At 40.3% G+C, this 19,739-nt stretch overlaps 3 protein-coding genes across 3 annotated transcripts in view; 2 read left to right on the forward strand and 1 right to left on the reverse strand.

Moving 5' to 3' along the window:
- The window catches only part of rngtt (RNA guanylyltransferase and 5'-phosphatase), a 63,831-nt gene extending 54,966 nt beyond the window's left edge, over positions 1 to 8,865 (reverse strand). Inside the window, exons 1-7 of the mRNA XM_088403614.1 lie at positions 8,458 to 8,865; positions 7,424 to 7,533; positions 7,239 to 7,342; positions 6,325 to 6,413; positions 3,974 to 4,049; positions 1,979 to 2,228; positions 277 to 386 (exon numbers count right to left, since the gene is read on the reverse strand). Coding sequence (XP_088259740.1) covers positions 277 to 386; positions 1,979 to 2,228; positions 3,974 to 4,049; positions 6,325 to 6,413; positions 7,239 to 7,342; positions 7,424 to 7,533; positions 8,458 to 8,521 — 803 coding nt within the window. The 5' untranslated portion in view covers positions 8,522 to 8,865. The remainder of the gene's footprint in view (positions 1 to 276; positions 387 to 1,978; positions 2,229 to 3,973; positions 4,050 to 6,324; positions 6,414 to 7,238; positions 7,343 to 7,423; positions 7,534 to 8,457) is intronic.
- Positions 8,866 to 9,738: 873 nt separating this feature from the next.
- laptm4a (lysosomal protein transmembrane 4 alpha) lies at positions 9,739 to 13,845 on the forward strand. Its single transcript, XM_088403615.1, has 7 exons — positions 9,739 to 9,967; positions 10,571 to 10,691; positions 11,329 to 11,405; positions 11,510 to 11,632; positions 11,812 to 11,907; positions 11,985 to 12,083; positions 13,213 to 13,845. Exons 1-7 carry the CDS (start codon positions 9,866 to 9,868, stop codon positions 13,285 to 13,287), a joined length of 693 nt encoding a protein of 230 aa, XP_088259741.1. The 5' UTR covers positions 9,739 to 9,865; the 3' UTR covers positions 13,288 to 13,845.
- Positions 13,846 to 14,166: 321 nt separating this feature from the next.
- On the forward strand, positions 14,167 to 19,705 carry LOC148407165 (uncharacterized). The gene is made up of 6 exons (XM_088403688.1): positions 14,167 to 14,308; positions 16,082 to 16,582; positions 17,793 to 18,371; positions 18,680 to 18,805; positions 18,910 to 19,008; positions 19,650 to 19,705. Exons 1-6 carry the CDS (start codon positions 14,167 to 14,169, stop codon positions 19,703 to 19,705), a joined length of 1,503 nt encoding a protein of 500 aa, XP_088259814.1.
- Positions 19,706 to 19,739: the final 34 nt, after the last annotated feature.

Below are 19,739 nucleotides of genomic sequence, written 5' to 3' on the forward strand. Positions count from 1 at the left end.
TGCCGAAAATGGAGATAATGTTGACTGTTCCCTCCGTTGAAACCGAGCTGAATCTCAGCCGTTTCATTAAATAGCTGCAGCTGCAAATTTCTCATAAGAAAAATCTATTCCTGACTTTCTTGCCTCCTTCAAAGTGTCAGGATCAGGGGAAGGGAAAAAAAAAAAACGGTGACTGAAGAGAAATGAGCTTCTCACAATACACCCACATATGCAAACGCATGCACACACCTTTTCCCAGAGGGGCAGGAGGAGCACAAAAGAAGGTAGTGTGCTTACTTGTTCCACTCGGCCATCTCCTGACACATTCTTTGGATCTCGCCTAGTTTGGGCTGCGTAGTGACCTGTGTGACACCTTTCACCGTGACACCTTCCAGGAATACTGCCCCCTGGGATGAAGAACAAAAGAAAACTGTGTTGGAGTAAGAAAAAAAAAAAAAACACTCCCACCGCCTACACCAAATATGTGAGACACTTTTTCACCCAGCTGAAACTCTTCCAAACAGTTGTTGTTAGTTGCGTTGACAAGTCTGGAAAACATCATCAATCCAGCTATTTTTTTTTTTTTACACGTATCTCTATCTCTACATGAATTATGTATTCATTTAGTTTAATAAACCTCCTCTGCTACAAGATCTACTCTTTGTTACCTGAATAAATTGTGTATGCTTGTTATATATTATTTAAGTGTAGTATGTGGCTATGTTGAGCGTCTATAGTGTGCTCAAAAACATAGTATCTTCTTCGAAGAATATAAATTGCCCATATGTGTGAATGTGAGTGGTTGTCTGTCTCTGCCCTATGATTGACAGGTGAGTCCAGATTCTCCCATGCTGGTCAGCGTTTGCTTGTTTCTGCAAAGGATAAGGAGATACAAAAGTATGGATAGCTACCAGAAGATGTAAGTAACTTCAAATAAATCTTAATTACTATATATGCTTAGCTGCAGGGGCAGGCCGGAAGTCCGTCTCAGAGGAAATCTATTATACTTGTACGCTCAGAGTATGTAATTTGTACCATAAATAATGCAATCCAAATTATCAGATAGGTTTTCTGTCACTCATGTTCCTTCGTCTTTAAATAACAAGCAGTCTCTACCACTTTTCCATCAATTGCCAAAAGGGCATACATACAATCCGTGAGACAAAATACATGGGACCTTGCTAAAATATCACGGATAGACAAATATTCAGCAGTCTAACGAAAGCTCGGCATCAGCCTTAAAAATCTGATGGCCAATGATAGATCAATTTAAAAGTGTGATAACATCAAAGAAGTAGTAAATGAAATTTCTTGGCCGAAAATTGAAACTTTGGTTTCCACGCCGCCTCACGGCAGCCAATCGACTTCTGGGACAGACTAAAATGCAACAAGCAGTGTCTTGCACTTTAAGTAATTACACTCATTTATGTTGAGGGCTGCACAGTATTTAATATTGCTGCAAAAAAAGATAATCCCCATCATAAGATTTAGTGCAATGTGTTTCATTGAAGCAGATGAGATGACTCCTCCTCAAAAAGGCCAATTGGCTACCAACCAGTGCTATTAACCTTGAAAGGGCCACTCATCCACAACCATGAGACTGTACTTCTTAATGATGGTGGAGTAATGCAGGGTGCAAACAAGCTCTGCCTGCCAGCTTGGTCCCTCCCCACAACTCGATACTTTAGCCCATCAAATTCAGAGAAATTGAATTTGCCTTGACATCGTGCTCTTAAGGATTTTCCCTTTGCTTTTGGGGATAATTTTCTACTCAAGTGATTGTCTTGAAGTGTTGTGATGGTGTTATTTCTACGACTTACAGTGGTAACTACTCCATCTTAGGAGTGCAAGTGAGAGAATCAGATTAGTGTTGATGGAGAAATGGAATAGCATGAAACTTGAGATGAATCAGCACTTCCTTTTTCAGGATTAAAAGCGCACAAGCATTTTGGTAAATGTGTTGAGGCAACACTGGCGTAACGTAGCTTCCGAGTCCTACCAGTTTGAGCTTCTCCTTCTTTCGTTTGCCGAGAGCCGACCCGGACGAGCTGGGCCCGGACTCCTGGCTGACAGCGTTGCCGTCGTCGTCCACCTCCCCGCCGTCGTCCTCAAAGCACCACTCGGGCAGCGCGGGGGCAGCAGGCGCGTCCTCTTCATCTCCATAGCGACGGAAAAGCTCTTTGAGGTAGTCACCCTTGTAGATCCCAGGGGCTCGGGCCTTGGCGAAAGCTGCGACGGCTGCTTCCACGCTGATAAGAGTCAACAGGCAGGATTGGCGATTCAAAATTGTACACTGACCAGATGCTACACAATTGATGAGAGCTGTATTGAATATTTTAGCTGCACAAATATACGACTCACTATTGATGGACACTATGAAAATTGTATGAATGTAAAAAGTCAACAAACCCTGCGGTTTGCAGTAGGGCTCACTCGATTATTCAGCCAGCTGATTTATGGCCCTTCAAAAATCAGCCAAATGGCCGATATTTGATTGTTATTTTAACTTTTAACTAGATATCTTCCATACCACTTTTTTCCGACAGATGAGTAGTCTTGAGTAGTCACTGTTACTGATATCATGTATCGATACTTTTGTAAAATACTTTGATGAACAAAATTTCCCCCAAAATACATACAACAAAGTAGGGCTGCACAATTTTTAATCGCAATCACAATAATGGCTGCCACGAATAATTAAGCTGATACTTGGCGATATTAACATTTAAAAAGCCACTTATTTACATGTCAAATGAAGCACTTTGTCATCCTACCACAGGGGGGCAATGTTTCTCACGTTTGCATGACAAACGCCTGTGCTTTTCTCACCCTGATATATTATTTACCAGTGTGAAAAGGCGTTGCGTTTCTCACCTTATTTCTAATATACCATGCTAGTTGTCAATTGAGACCCATTTTGAAAAATCCGATTGGCAAAAAAGAATATATTGGGTTTGAAACATGATCGGTGTCATCACGTAAACTGGTAGCGCTTCGTATCACTCAGTACCAAAGTAGCTCTCAGTTTCAAAAAGGTTGCTGACCCCTGCAATAGATTGTCGAAATATCAATACCCATACAAGCAAACCCTTCGTCCAGTGGTGCTTAGACTTCAAAGTAAAATTCTCTCCATGACAGCAGGTGAATTTCTGGCCAGAGGGGCCGGCGACTGGAAAATATAAGGCGACCGCATATTTAAATAAACCTACCCATAAAAATTTATGATCACTTAATCTGATGGAGACCTTAGTAATAATTAGTTCTTAGCAATATTTGAAGGCTGCAAGATGGGGGGTGGGGAAATCAGCCTGCAAGGAGTTCATCTGATAGTCGCATTATCTCTCAACACACAGGATGAGCCTAATGCTCTGGGAATATTCATTACACAGGAAGAAGTGGGTGGTGGGAGGGTTTAATCAGCCTCCATGTCTACAGCAGCTTCCAGGCATTCTTGTCCCTCTCAGGCGACCTGCCCCACCTCCGTCTAAAGACCCCCGCCCATCCCATTCCACCTCACCCACCACGATCAGTCACTGTAATGCATTAAACATATCTGGCATGAGGGCGATAAACTCTGCTAACCGGTCAGCTTTGCGTCGCCTGTGTTAATTGATGCTGACGCCTCGGTCTCATCTGACATACGGTAACAATCGAAGGGTGGGGAATTGCAAAACACGACAGGGTTTTGCTTGTCACAGAAGACCTTTTACAACAACATTGTGGGAGGAGGAAATCACTAACAATCTATTTGTACAATAGTAAATAACATATTATTCAAGATCCAACAGCAAATGATGAAAAGCCATGATATAGAGAAGCAATTCTCAAACAAGAGTATCAGTGCAAATTAAGGCATTTCAGGGGTATGTGAGATTTTAACATCTGCAGAAATCAGCAAATCTAGTTGAATGTTTTTAAAGTGTAATAATATTGGAGTACACTGTAAATAAGTACGGCATCAACAGTACAATAGTGAGCGAGTTCAAAGTCTTACCTCCAGTCCATTTTCTCCACCAGGTAAGCGCATATCAAAAAGCCTGTCCGATTGAACCCATGCGTACAGTGGACACCTTTGGAACACCAGGCAAACAAGAGGATAATAAATTATGAATGGGTGAATCAAAAATGAATGAAAAGTCATAACCACAGTAAATATTGTGAGTAAAATATAGGCAGTAAATTCAAAACAATACAGTCAAATACAGTGTGGCAATTACACAAAGCTGAAAATCTCTTTAAAGTTTTTGTGTACAATTTAAGTGTTACTTTGGTGTTATCTAGTGGAAGCTTATTGTGACAGTGGCACCATTTTTTTAAGTCTGGTGGGTGGAGTGGATGTCTGCACATTCACAGTAGAGTATTTGCAGAATTTAACTATTTGCGAATTGTTTTGGGGAACCTAGCTTGCGTTATAAGAACTCCTGTGTACTTCTGATTCAGCATTTGTATTGTTTCTTGGACCCCATCATCAATTGTTTGCTGAAAATGTATTTCCTATTTTAGTACACACAGAAAGGCAATAAATAGTATCATGTGACAAAACAATAATATTATTCTTGCCATCTTGGTGCCAATGAACTATGCTAAAGTGAGCTGGTTAAAAACCAGTTTGTTTATAGCAAAGATTCTCAAATTCAAATACACAAATTACGCACAGTTTATATGAGATGATGTTGAACGCTGAACTGAAATCCACTGGGAAGGAGGGTTCAGAAATTCATAATTTCTCACAATATTGAACTTGAATTACCCTCTTTAATTCACAATATCGCAAAATGCCGTCGTCTGTTTGTGTGGAACTGCACTAACACTCCCTGTGCACAGAAAATTTGCCCAGCAACGCAGCACACTACTTCAAATGAACTGAACTGACATAATTGCCCGGATATCACATTTTATAAGACGAGATGTCTAATCTGGATGCAAGAAGGGGGTTATAAAAAAAAAAAAAAAAAAAAAACAAGCATAATCACCAGGAGGCTAAAGATTAGACACACTCTCGCACATTTCGTGCTTATGTTCAAACAGTTTGTGTACAAGCCAGACAGGCATTTGTTAAAGTTCATCTGGTGGGGTTTAATTAAATGGCGTTTAAAGAGGAGGAAGAGAGCCCCCTGCTGGCTGAAAGTGAAACTGTCACAGCGCTTTCTGAATAGAAATACAGTGATTTACTGTCGCACTCTGAAGCGCCTAATAGGTGTCTATAGCAACTCACCGGTAGAACGATATGGCTCACTATGCCTCTCCATGTCCTGCCCTACTTGTAATTCATTGCACCCATACTGGTAAGAACGTCAATAATATGAAGTGCTATTGAAGTCATGTAGCATGATACTTTACAATGGCTCTGCTGTTGTTTTTGTTTTATCTCTATTCTGTTGGGTCCCCACACAAACCTTGTTCTGTCTACCTTGTTCTGTCTGAGTGCATTTCCAATAAAAATCACTATACCAAACCACTGAGGGAGTATTTCAAATTTCGCCTCTGCACAGAAAAATTGCTCCAATATAAAATGTCATACACATCCGCCATTCAGCATATGAGCAAGTAGCTAAGAACAGACTTAAAAAGTACCCATAATGATTTTGCATTAAAAGTAAATAATGGACAATATAAACTATGAAAATGTATTTATTTACTTACTTATGTTCTGATGGGTAAGGTCTAACAACTAATCAAGGCTTAACTGTTTTCTGGGATTGGTCATTTGACATTACCAAGCCATGAATGGTCATTTTCAGTCAACAGCAAGTGAAAAAACGTAGTAGTGTTTTTTAAGGTATTAATTGTATGTGAAAAATTATTTAGTAATCTAATTAATTGAAGATAATGTTTTTTTTTTTTTCCAAAAAATAGCTAAACGTGCTCCACCTTGATTCTTTAAAAGCAGAAGAGTCAAAGTGAAACTGCAAATTCGGAGGAGTGCAGTTTTGTTCTCTATTCAAAAATGAAATAAGTGTGGGTCATACTGTTCAATATTCAATGTTCCAACGATCCCTGCTGGGTGAAATAAATTGATACCGCCGTGCCCAAGGAATAAAATGATGGTAAAACATAAGTATATATAAAACAGAGGCAAATAAGAAATGCAGGAGCTTGAGCTGTTCCCATAAAATCAAATCTATTATGTACATAAATCTTCAAAGTGCAAAAGCATTTTATGTTGCTCATAATGTGGAGACAATAATAAGAGTAACTAGTAGACTGAACTTAAATAAGTACACTCAACCTTTCAAAAGAGCTTTTTAGATGCTTCGACTGGTTTAAACTACTTCTCATGTTGTGAATAATATATTTCAAATAAAGTAGGCCCTTTGAGTCAAATTAAAGATATTGACTCCTCACCTATTAGGTCTGTAGAATTCTTCTCCATAAAGTGTTCACAGAGTCGGATGAACATAGCAGTTGTCTCCTTGGAAGGACATTCTCCGTGACTGGGGAGAAGGAAATGGAGTAAGTAAGGGGTAAGGTAAGGTAAGGGGGTAAGATATCGACAGAAATGCTTTTATTAGAGCCGATACCGATTAGAAGTAGTCAAGCAAAGCAGGAAGTGGACAGCTGCAGCTGTAATGTGATTGGCTGCTGCAGCCGATGACAACTGATATGATACACAAAGAGAGGAGGCTCCTGCTGCACACTGCAGTTCCCCATTAAGACAACGCGGGAGGGAAGAGAACTTTTTTGGGCAGATCTGAACGGTTTTAAATTACCTTGACCGAAAAAAAAAAAAAAACGCTGTGTGTAGCGCCAGTTCAGTTATCAGTCCATGTCTATTCCCCGCCGTTTATTAGCGTTGGTTAGCCTGGAAGGCTAGTGGTCATTCAAGACAAGGTAATGCATATGTGGCTTTCACTACTGATTGGCTCTGGCTCTTGCCCAGGTAACCAATTAGATGCGGGAAGATGCTAGTGCAAAACCACAACCAGAGAAGTGCAAGGATGCATTAGGCATAATGATGAAGTTTATCAGCCTTAAGATTAGTAAAATAGGGCAGATGCCGATATGCACCAAAATGGCATATACTGACCTCAATAATTGGCCAGAATAATCGGTCAATCCCTAGTATAATATTGCATAATTAACTAGCCATTCATTTGTTTTCTATAGCATATTTTTAATGAGAATAACTTTTTTGCATCCATGGCTAATTTTGAGTTTTCAATTAACTATCCAGTTGACACTAGATTGTTCATCAGCCAATTTCAGGGCACATATAAACATTAAAAAAAATCAAAGAAAATGTAATGATTATCACATACCCTTTACACTGTAGTTTAACATATTTGATTCCTTCCTTTTCAATGTCATTGCGATCGTAGAAGCGAGTTGTGTTCGTCAAATCCACGAGCAAACCCATTTTCACCTTAAAAGGTATAAAAAAAATGTTACGTGACATTTTGTTTAAGAGATAAAAGTAAATAGTTTTAATTCAGAAGTTTCTTACATTTAAACTCTTCAAGTAGTTAGACAGCATGTTTGGGTAAAATCTGTTCTCCTCTGCAACTTGGTCATCATATCTGGGGCCCAGCATAGTTTTCATAGGAAGGAATTTACCTGGAGAAAGACAAAAAAAAGAGGAGCAACATGGTGGACAGTTGATTAGAATATCTGACTCGCAGTTTTTTGGAGCCAAAACTTGTCAAATTTGCATTTATACAAACAAACATAGAAAAGAGATGAGTTATCATGTAAACATTGTAGAAGCCTCACAATTACTATAAACCTATCGTATGAACTATAGAGGCCACCATTGATAGTTTGAAGAATTTGTGACTTTTTTCAGGGGATGCTGTTGTGAATTTGTGATGTTCTCTATGAGGTTTTAACCCTAACACTCGTGAAACCCTTTGAGACACCGTGGTGAGTAAATAAATTGACATGACTTGACTTGTGATATTTCCTGCACGGTGAATTGAGGTTTAATAACAGCAGATTAATTATACTTCTATTGATACAATACTTCTTCCATAGTTCCTAATTTAATTTAATATATAAACTAAGACTGCAGAGAACAGCGCCTCCCGCTAATCCTCTGTGCGCATGCGTAGACTTGGTTTGTTTTGACACGTGATAGATGGATATCCCTGCGACTTTCTCATAGCAACTACTGTAGTAAAGCAGCAAAAGACAATAAACAACGTTATGCCTTGAAATTATTTAAATAAACTTCAGTTGGGCCAAAACGCTGCTTTTGATGTGCCTGGGAATAATTATTAAAAAATTCCCAGTTTTACAAACGCAACACTGCTCGCTAATGTTAGCATGTTGTGATCATAACATGCAGTGCAGCTCAATGTTTTATTTTAATATTTTAAAAGAGAATCCCAATGTAATCTTAGTTCTGGGAGGAAAAACATGAACACGCTTGCAAGCAGCAGACTTAAACGATATATTTCATATTGTGTGACGATAACACAAGATACATACAATGTAATGTAAATAATGCTAATAGTGTAATTTTGGAGCTCGGTTTCTCACCTGCGACTGGTTGTCCTCTTCTGGGACAATTCCGCCATCGGGGAGGGGGTCCCGTGTGTGACATGGTTATCTCCCAGTTAGATGTATATCGGATGAACAATCTCGTCTCAAATGTTCCTGCACGATATTCTCACCTTAATCCCCGGGTTGTGGCTCACCCAAACACCGCGGATTCAAAGGCCTCTCTGCAGCTAGTTCAGCTCATTTAGGAATACCGTTCAAAATTGCGGTCACCAGATATTTACTTTTAAGTTGCGCTTTCCTCACAGCTATTTTGACGTCTTGAATGGTATAAATCTGGCAAGCATAGCACCCATATGAGCATGCTAGCTGGGTCAGCTAAATAAACAAACTAAGCTTCTCATTCATGTTCCATCAGGGTGCCAGTGTTGCGTTCGCGTATCACCACCGGAAGTCGAATTTTCTCTTTTCTATCATGGTTTCACCTTGTTCGCGGTAGGGATGCATTTGGATACACGTTATACGTTAAATGTTAACTGTGCTTTTTTGTATTCATATCTTCATAAAATTAACACGTGTTTTGAGGAATATTAAAAAAATATTCCACATCTCCGGGCCCTGGGCAAAAAAATATCACAGTTGTATATTTTTGTAAACTGTTTAGTAAATAAAGCTGCAAAGCTAACGTGTATCATTTCAAACGCATACGTTTAACGTCTCTATCTTCGGCTTTCGAGGAAAAATAGGCTTCGTTCGTATCTTCATTTGTTTAATGGTTTCCTTATGATGCTGCACCCTGGAAGCAAATCTTTGTACGTGCCATGCTTCAACTGCATCGGATTTGTACATTACATATTAAAATAGCAACTTAACAATAGCTGCGGTTGTAACAAAGTACTCTGCATGAATATAAAAACAATATATAAATGTAACAATGCAATAATAATAATAATCTATTTTTAGCAACTCTGAAAGATATTGCGTGGCAGCAAACATAGTCAAATTCATACCGACTAATCAGATTTTTTTCCTGCATTTTTTTCTGACAATGCGGGAATTCCTACAATTAAAAGGTTCACAAAAGCGTCGCTTTTACAGCCTTGCTCGGGTCATTTGCAATTTCCACATCTCTACAGTATTCTCTGTTGCCATTTTCTGTTTTAGGTCTGTCCTACGTTGTAGGGGATACTATTACTAAACCCGGTGTAATGCTTTTCATTGGACTCAATTTAAGCGGTGTGATACAACGCTTCGCATTCTGAATGAATCTACAACAATCACTTTTGACCTTCCTGGCATGCCATAATTTTATCTACTTCCGGGTGTTTGTTTTCATCTGAAGAGACGTGGAAGTTCAGATCGTCAAGGGAAGACGATCTTTCTTTTGCGTGATTGTAGAACATTTGGAAACTTATTTGCGGATTCTCCGCCAACTCTGCAGGGGGGAATGCAGCACTTTAAACTCAGTCGAGACAAGTTGTACAGCACAAGATGCTGTGGATGTTGCCACGTTCGGACGGGGTCGATCATCCTCGGTACATGGTATATGGTGCGTAAAAAGACTAAAAGCTAATGTTCTAAACTAGTAGTGTGAACTGTCTTGTCATTGTAACAGACGTCCAAGTGAATACACATCAACTCCTACTCAGCGATATGTTATCGCTCCGAAAATGCCCTTGAATCCCAAATCGTGTTTGAATGTCATGTTAGCCGCAAGTGCTAACGTTAGCTTGCTGCTTTGGAAATTTTAGCACACTTAATCGTTGCCGTTCCAAAGGCACTGTTAACATTGACTTGGTTTAGAAAGTACTATCAGAACAACCATTATCCATCATAGAATGATAACTGCTGATCTCGAACTAAGTTATATGTAGGTCAATTAGCGTCGCAGCTAGTGAGTTGAACATGAAAACCAAACCTTTTTTGACGGCACAATTTTTATGTCGAAAAAAAATGCACAGCAGATATTGACTGAAAGGCGCTAAGCATGTTAGATTAGTCTGGGTTGTTAGTGGAAGTTATGGAGAGTCTTTGTTGCATGAGCATGAATCAATTCATCTGTAAGTCATTTATTTTAAGGGTAAGAATGGAAAAACCAATCATGAAAGGCATATTGGTGAGGTTGATGATCATTTGTATTCCTTCTTGACAGGTAATCAACTTGTTGATGGGAATCCTGCTAACAGTTGCGGCGACCCATCCAGAGAGCATTCCCTCTGTCAACTTACAGTATGCAGTTATTGACCATTACTTGACATCTGACAGAATGTCGGGTAGGTTAAAATGAGATATTTTTAAGATACAACAAAGTCGAGAAGATTTCTTGAAATGCAATTTTGATTAGGTTGAAAGCAGGATTAAATCACACAAATTGTTCAGGTCTGGACTTAAGATGCTTTTCTAAGGTTAAATAAGGATTTATGGGTTAACATGCTGATTTTTTTTTTCAATACCAAGTCAGTGTGAGTGTATGACACCCTGTTTACAACCCAGTTTCATTTATGTGGCATTGTGACCCAGATTTGAACTCAAATTGCAACATGGTGTCGTAGATCAATAACCCAGTGCTGTAGTGAAGTCAGAAAATAAAGTTAATGTTTGAAAACCCACTTGCAGGCCATGAATACATGGTAGGAAAAGAGCATGCCTTTTTATGCAGGATCAAATTTTAATGCAGCTTAAGTATGCCCTGCACTAAAGTGAATTATTATACAGCATTACAACCGGCATCATGTTATATAATATTTAGTCAGCAAATTATCCTTTGGGTCATTTTTGGGGAAACACAGTTAACATTAGCCATCTTATGATAATGATGATTATTTTATTTATGCACCGTAGCTGAATAAATTTGTGGAAAAAAACTGTTAAATGTGCACTAAAATAATTATTTTGCTTGTATTCTACCAGGTAATGCCGGTGCCGGATTGGCCATTTCTCTGCTGATGGTCACTATCAGTGCTATGTTGCTGTATGGCGCCATTACTGTACGTGCACATTTATTAAGCCTGCCTGAAAACTTCCAATAATTATGGTTTTGTTTTTCAGCATGAAAAAAAGATGATTTTAATGCCTCTTCTTTTGTTTCCAGCATCGCAGCGGGCTCCTCATCCCGTTCTTCTGCTACCAGATGTTTGACTTTGCTTTAAGTTGTCTGGTGGCCTGCAGTTCTCTCACCTACCTGCCGAGGATACAGGAGTACCTGGACCAGCTGGTTAGTGCACAACCTGATGGATATTAACCCGAATGTTTGTAAAAAAAATTAGGTGTTTTGTTGCTTTAGTTTGCTGTATTCGTCCTTCTTTCAGCTTAAATTAGTAGATGATTACATAACACAAATGACTCAACTGGTCCACTCCCTTTAACCGAATGATTTTACAACCATTTCCTCAGCCGGATTTCCCGTACAAAGATAACCTCCAGTCTCTGGACCCTCGCTTCCTGTTTTTCTTTGTGCTAGTCCTCTTCACCTTCCTCATTGTTCTCAAGGTAAAACTCCATCTATCCGTCCGAGCCATATTCGATAGGTGTTTGGTTGGATTTTTTTTTTGTTTTCTTTTTTGCAGGCATACTTGATGAACTGTGTGTGGAACTGCTACAAGTACATCAACAACAGGAACAAACCGAATGTCTCTGTCTTCCTCTCCTTTGAGAATCAGCTCCAGGTAGCTGTAATTACCTCTACCGTGTCATCTGTTATCAGTGCTGGACTGAGCATTTAGCACAGCAGGCAGATGCCTGCTGGGCCGACAGCCCGTAGCTGATGTAGTGCTAATGACAGTAATTGTTCCTTTTTTTTCCCCCAAGAGAACATCTGACAAATTAGAGGGAGCTGCCTACCGATCCATTTACGATGAACAGTACACTGAACCAAACAACATTTAGTAACCTTGGAAACCTGCTCAACTTCATTCCCTTTGAAGGAGCAGCCCATTGGTGTAACCCAAGAATAGACAGCCAATCAGAAAATGGCGTATGGCTCGCTTTTTGCAAGATTCATAGTTGTGTAGAGATGTGGGCGTACACTCCCTCATTTATTTATTTAATATGCTGCAAAATGTGCAAAAATCACAAATGCAGCCTCCCAAAACTTCTCTAAAGTATTATTATTATTATTATTATTATTATTATTATTATTCAAGCTTTTATTAGATTGTGCCTTTATACTGTATCCAATTTCGTGCACATTTATGTCTTTGTAAAGTGTTATGTGCCGAACGCACCAGCAGGGGTCATGCCAATTCCACACAATCCGACTTAACTATACTTGGGAGCAACATCAGCTGACGTATATTTTCCTCAGAGGGACGCTTGGGTTTTGACAACTATCTTGATAGCAATGCACACAAACAATGCATTAAAGAGAGGAAGATTATAATGATTATAATGATATTAAAGCTCATTAATAAACAAACTGTGAAAAAATATAATAATTTGCTTGTGAACTCTCAAATTAGACTTTTTGACTTATGAATGCCATTTATTGTCACTGTGCTCCGTGCAGCAACATAGGAGAGCTTCCTCCTGTTCAGTGCATACATTAAAAATAAATAAAAACATAACAGAAGTCATTATTTTGAGTTGGAGTCTGACAGTGACAGCAATGTCGATGACGGCAATAAGTTGTCACGTTCCAATTGATTTGCTCTTAAATCGAGAAGAGAAGTATACTGTTCCTGTGACCCACATACGTGAAAAGTCCCCCATTTAAGTACCACTAATTTAAGAAATTAGCAGAATCAATTCAGTAACTGACTTGACCTGTAATTGTCTTTCTTCTTTCCTCTCACACAGGCGGATCTTCCCACCTACGAGATGGCAGTAAACATGCCCGATAAAGACCCTCCCCCGCCTTACATGCCCTCTTAAGGACCAGCCCACTGTGGACAACACCTTCCGCCAAACGCATTTCTACATTCCTTCACTAACCTTCTCCGCCTCTTATCTACTGTATATATTTTGTGCAAAGATGGAAAAAAAATCCAATGAAAGACGCCAGCCTTTTTCCTTCATTTAACGTTTCAATCAAACGCAGTCAACAATCCAGCATCAAACTCATGTAGACTGACAATCCACTTATTGTAACTCCTTAATCGTCGCGCCTTTCCATGACTTCAAACAGTTGCATCTCAGTTTTTGGGAAGCAGGCCACAGCAATATTTTTGGGTGTATTTATTTAGCTTTGCTGTGGTTCACGACCATTACCACCACCAGCTCAGATGTTCACATCGCACTCTGCTGCCAGCTAGTTTTCCAGTTGTGTACGAGGGGGGGGAGGGAAGAAGAAAGCTGCTTTGCCACCAGCCTGACATCAACACATCTGTCGTGAAACATTTGTTGTTGCATGCCCTCCCATGACTTAACTATGCTTCTTTTCTTCCATTTCATGATACCAACTTTGGCTTCAATAAACAGTTGAGAAATATGTACAGTAGTTCTTTTGACTATTTTCACCCAAATGTGTAGTTAACTGTGCTGTAAATGAGAGTATCAAGTTTGATAATTGTATGAACTTGATGTGACCTTCCTTCTCAGAATTTATAGATCATTTGAGAACGTGCTTCTTTTAGCTCGACCACCCCGCATGCCATCCTTCACAAAGGTCAGGAGGTCATGTGACCCAGCCCCCAACCCAAACCTATTTGTGACGTGTTGGCCTTGGGCCTCCTCATATGAGGAGCTTCGGGACCCCGAGAGGAGAGGAGAAGAGACCAGCAGTGCCAGTTGTCAACGGGGATGATGGTGATGATGAAGTATTGGCTGTGGGGTCTCGTGTGCGGCACCCCCTTAATGCTGGGCGACGTGTTGGCCACCTACCAGCTCAACGGGCAGAGCTTTGTACAGGGCAGAACCTACGGACGACCACCCGCGAGAACGCTCAACCCGGAAAGTAGGTTCAACTCTCTCTTTAGGGAAAGTGATTTATTTCATTTTACGATTTAAAAAAAAAATGTTTGATGATGCTTTAGCTGGCCAATGATGCAATTTTATACATCGCTGCACTATGCTAAATGGGTTTAAGGAATTATAAAGGTAGTCATTTTTATCTGTCAAAAATTTTAATTTTAATTTAAAATTGCAACACATTCATTGGTAATTTGAAAAAATTGTGCACATTACTTTCGTTAGCATATTATCTGATCATGGCCAGTGACCTTTCTGAAAGTTTACATCCTTAAGCTTTATGAGAGATTGTCAAAAAATAACAGTGTACCCACTATTGCACTGCTCTAAAGAAAAACTAAAATAGGAACGCCGTGTGTAAGGCATGCATTTTACTTTTCATCGCTGTCCAATCAAAAGCATCCGATTTTACACATTTTTGCAACAAAAATGCTGTATTAGAAATAAATGCAGTTTATTGGACAGTATTGTTTTGTGACAAGCAATGTTAAATCTTGGCTTGTTGCAAACAACCCAACTACATCCGTTCCTAATTTCACTAATCTTTGTTCTTAAAAGAAAGTGGTTGTTATCTTCACTAAGATTCTTTGTGCGTTAGCTGGATTACTGGAAAGCATCTTTGTCCATATTCTACTCCTCCACTTAGAAATTGAAAATTAGGGTTAAAGTAATCCTGCTAGCACACAAACACAAAGAAACAATTCTTTAAATTATGATTTACTTTGATTTATTTTAGCGGCAAAACTCTTAGGCCACCATTAGCAAAGTCATAGTGACCACCTGTACTTGTTAAAAAGATTATTTAAACAATGCTTTTGGTGGAATAAGGTTTTTGCACAGTACTGTTTATGTCACTGAAAGTTACTAAAGCCTCATTTCCACCTTACACTCCAGGTCAGTTCAGTCTGGTATGGTCCACGTTTTTCGGCATTTCAACTAAAAAGTCAACTTTAAATCATAAACAATATTGATAAACAATCAATTTCATAGTTTTCTTTGTAAAAGATGCCAAAATAGTCAATTGATAGACATTTACAGTAGTATATTTCGCCGTATACCTCACAGTTGAGATGCAACTGTGATTGAAATTTAGCATACTTTTTAGATAACAAGGTGCGCTTAAAATTAATTTTCTCAAATATAATAATGTGCCTTATAATCAGATCCACTTTATGTATTGATGTTGGCTTTCCAGTTTGTCATTATAGTCCAAAAATATGGAACTTTACATTTGTCAATATATAAGCAAAAATAAAATTACAATAAGGCAACATTTAGAATTGTAACTGGATCAAATTTGTGTTATTTGCTGTCCTAGTTTGTTTCCCGAATGCGCACCAAGGTGCAAAATAACCCGAAGTATGTATGGGAATTTTAAAAAATAGACTTGGTTGTTGAGACTGCACCTTTAAATACAGTGTGCCTCATCGTCCCAAAATATGTTACCAATCTGAAGCGTGCTGCGGCAAACTGAAGTAAACGATCCCACCATGAACATTTCCGTTTCGTAGACATCACTTAGCATTTCGATGACAAATATCTGATCAGTACGATTTCCCGGAGCGCTTTTGTTGGGATTCCGATTACAGCATTACATCGTCATCTTTACGCGGCTCTTTGGAAACACATGACTGATTAAGATGAAACCGGTTAAACCGTACCGTGATAACTGCACCGTTCGGTGGAAATGCGGCTTTGGTGTACACCGTGTCAACTTCCTTTTGACCTACTAATGATCTCCTCTTTGGTGGCCCTGTAGTTCACAGAGGTGACTACACGTATAGAGGAGGGTATCACTACCACTACCAGCCACCAAGGATCCCTCCACCGGTAGTGTATCGACCTTTTCCTCTATCTCCTCCAGTGACTTACCACAGACCCTCAGTCCCTGTCTGGCCTTATCAGCACAAATTCAAAGGGCCACTGGTACCACAGGTGCCCCATGTTTACAAAGGTCCCGCCCCACCTGTGGTGCACCAGCCACTCCATAAAAACAAAGGCCATTATTACCCGAAAGGCCCGTGTCCGACTAAATCAGCACCCACAATGGCGACTAAACCACTTTTGCACCCGCCTACCATCCCTCCTACTCGGTCGTTAACAACGGCGCCAACTATGGCGCCAACTATGGCGCCAACTATGGCACCGACTCTGCCACCAACGACCACTACGCCAGCAGCAAGACCAGTAGAGACCACCACTCCAGTGCCGGTCAGTACCCAAAGCGGCTCCACCACCACCATCAGTCCTGTGAAGACAGGTAGATTATTACCAGTCAGGTTTGCTTAATGATTAAAGCTTATTTTTTTCTGCATTTGTACTATAGTTAAGCAGTTAATGCTGACTCCTTACGCATATCCAATAATATTATGTACTAAGTGTGATCCAATGAAATGATATATTTCAGAAATGCTGACGTTTTTGGAAGGTTATGTCATTGGAAAAACAGCAGTGGTCATTGAAACTTCATTCCAATTTCTCTTCACCAGCCATTATGAATTGCACGGATAAAAAATGATTATTGATTAAGGTCATTTTAAAAAATGAGACAAAACCGTTTACCTAATATACTAGACACACGATTCAGATTAATGATTGCTTCTATTTTCAGATCTTGTTGCTAGGCCTCATTCGTAGTGCTCACTCATAACTCCCTAATAGACCAATGAAAACTAGCAGCATATGCAAGCCACACCCACTGTTGATGTTGCAATTTGAAGAAAGAACAGGAAGAAATGACTTCATAAACAAAATATTTACATGCATTAATCACAGTTGCATCCTTGCCCTGTATTATGAAATGAATTATTGGGAGGCGTAAACAAAAAATCTTAATAGAAGTGAATGAGTAAGATAAAAAAATGACATTTTGAACTTGCACAAACCCCTAACAAAACTTCAATAGCATTATCACTTGCTCACATTTTCCATCATATAAAGCCACTTGTCCTCTGATGACATTTGCAGCTATAATCCCTCCAGATGCTAATGAAAGACTTTTTACTGCACAAGCGGGCCTTGAATGGTTCACAAAACAGTTCAAGAAATAACAAGTGCAAATGTTAGGTATCCGTTGTCACTGATTCATGGAGAATGGGAGCAAAGACGTCCGTCGTCGTTTCATTGATGGATTTGCATACGTGACTGCGAGGAACAAGAATCCCAAGTCCATCTTAACAAGTGACATCTTTGTTGTATTTCTTGTCTGGTATCCTTTTCATTCAGGATGAAAGGATAAGACCAATGTGAAATGAATGAATGCAGGCACCTGTATCATTTGACAATCTTCTGGAGATGATGCACAAAGCCAGAATGTTCTCTGTGCATCTCAAACAGGACAAAAAGTCAGTCGTGTTCCTCATGGTTCGATGTGTCACTCTTACCACTGTCGCATGCACAATGCTTCTGTCAGAGCCAAGAACTGTCGTGTAATGCTGAGTTAGCCGTAATGTTGCCATGCTAATCACCAGAGTCACCAGATACTCAGTGCACGAGCCGCCTCCTGGACCTGGTCTTCATCATCGACAGCTCACGTAGCATCCGCCCGAGCGATTTCGATAAGGTCAAGACGTTCCTGGAGCTCATGGTGGACACCTTGGCGGTTGGCGCGGACGCCACCAGAGTGGCCGTGGTCAACTACGCCAGCACAGTTAAGATCGAGTTCCTGCTAAAAGACCACTTCAACAAGCCCGACATGAAGAAGGCCATCTCCCGTATCGAGCCCTTGGCCGCAGGCACCATGACGGGCCTGGCCATCAGAACCGCTGTGAATGAAGCCTTCACCGAAGAGTCCGGAGCCAGGCCTCACTCTCGGAACATTGCGAAAGTGGCCATCATCGTGACGGACGGGAGACCTCAGGACCACGTGGAGGAGATCTCCGCCGCGGCCCGCGCCGACGGCATTGAGATCTACGCTGTCGGGGTGGATCGTGCGGACATGGCTTCTCTGAAACAGATGGCCAGCTTGCCTCTGGAGGACCACGTCTTCTACGTGGAGACCTATGGCGTTATTGAGAAGCTCACCTCCAAGTTTCGGGAGACGCTGTGTGGTAGGACAAAGACGGACTCGCAAAACCTTGAACCATTAACCCTGGTTCTAGTAGCGCGGTGGGAGGCACCTACAGTCTAACGGGGATGTTCTACGCAATTGAAACCCATAATAAATTTCAAAAGAAAAATCCGAACCCCTTGGACTGCAGATGTCAGCACTAGAACCCGAATCGAACTGCAGAATTAATACAAAAGAAATTTTAAAGACAAGGCTTCCCCCAGAAAACTCGCTCAGTCTAAAACATACTGCATTTTACGCATGTCCGCAAATTAATCCTTGCTCGCCCATCGTTTCATCCCAACCTAGGTCTGGACCCCTGTGCCAACGGAAACGACTGCGAACACATTTGTGTCAACAACGTTGCCACCTATTACTGCAAGTGCCGTACCGGTTACATCTTGAATGCCGACCAAAAAACATGCTCTCTGAAACGTAAGCTTCAATATTTCACTCTAGTGAATATAAACTTGACAACCATGACATGCATTGTACTGCGTGACAACACCAGCCGGTGTCTTTTTTTTCTTGTGATCAAGAGACAAAGTTGGAGGTGGTGGCGGACCCTTGCAAGTGTGAAGCCAGACTGGCTTTCCAAAAGCAGACACAGACCGCCATGCAGCAGATCACTGCCAGGCATATCCTTCTTTTTATAAACAACGCAAGTGTCCTGTACCGGCCACAAAATTAGTAAACATACCATGTTATCTACCATGAATATGGAAAGAGAATTGATGGGTGAATGGAAGTATGCATTGACATTACGTGATTGATAAATTATTCATGGAGTGATGGATGGCTAAAGAAAATAGAAATGTGTCCAGTGCTGTAGTCAAGTCTACCTTGAAAGACATTGGGACAAATGCCTATTCTTGATTTTATAACCCCGCTGCAGCGTGACATGAAAAAGCAAAAAACCTGCTTTGTCACTTTGGCAGGAAACTTTACTTTAACAAATATATGTTCTCCCTAATGGTATGCTTTTATTTATTTATTTGTTTAGTCATGATTTATTTAAACATTGCTCCAAAATCACGTACAGGATGTAAATTCAGGGAGCTAACAAACAACTTAATTGACATTGGCAGATGGCACTTGTGCTAGTGTTTATCGGTGGCTCGGGCTCTGTGTCTATTAAATAATTAGCCGCTAGCTAGAAGCGCTTGAGTGCTTTATATAAACCGGCCTGATAAATGACTATGCGCACGTTGATGCTGACACAGTTGACACAGACATTTGATTATGTTTGCAAAGAGTGACCCCTTGACTCGGAGAACACTAGCTGATCTCGCAGGGAGAATAGACCGTCTCGACGAGGCACTGGGCCGCGTGTGACGCTCGACAAAGGGGTGAGTGTTGATGCGGGCGG

Source organism: Hippichthys cyanospilos, chromosome 20 (assembly GCF_059441005.1).
Source record: "Hippichthys cyanospilos isolate Australia breed blue-spotted pipefish chromosome 20, RoL_Hcya_1.0, whole genome shotgun sequence".
NCBI lineage: Eukaryota > Metazoa > Chordata > Actinopteri > Syngnathiformes > Syngnathidae > Hippichthys > Hippichthys cyanospilos.

Bases quoted from the DNA above. Each gene is read 5' to 3' on its own strand.
- laptm4a (XM_088403615.1), top strand. From the start codon at position 9,866: ATGCAGCACTTTAAACTCAGTCGAGACAAGTTGTACAGCACAAGATGC. The intron at 10,692-11,328 runs GTAGGTTAAAAT...GTATTCTACCAG, and splicing joins GACATCTGACAGAATGTCGG to GTAATGCCGGTGCCGGATTG. The intron at 12,084-13,212 runs GTAGCTGTAATT...CCTCTCACACAG, and splicing joins CCTTTGAGAATCAGCTCCAG to GCGGATCTTCCCACCTACGA.
- LOC148407165 (XM_088403688.1), top strand. From the start codon at position 14,167: ATGAAGTATTGGCTGTGGGGTCTCGTGTGCGGCACCCCCTTAATGCTG. The intron at 18,372-18,679 runs GTAGGACAAAGA...ATCCCAACCTAG, and splicing joins GTTTCGGGAGACGCTGTGTG to GTCTGGACCCCTGTGCCAAC. The intron at 19,009-19,649 runs ATATCCTTCTTT...CTCGGAGAACAC, and splicing joins GCAGCAGATCACTGCCAGGC to TAGCTGATCTCGCAGGGAGA.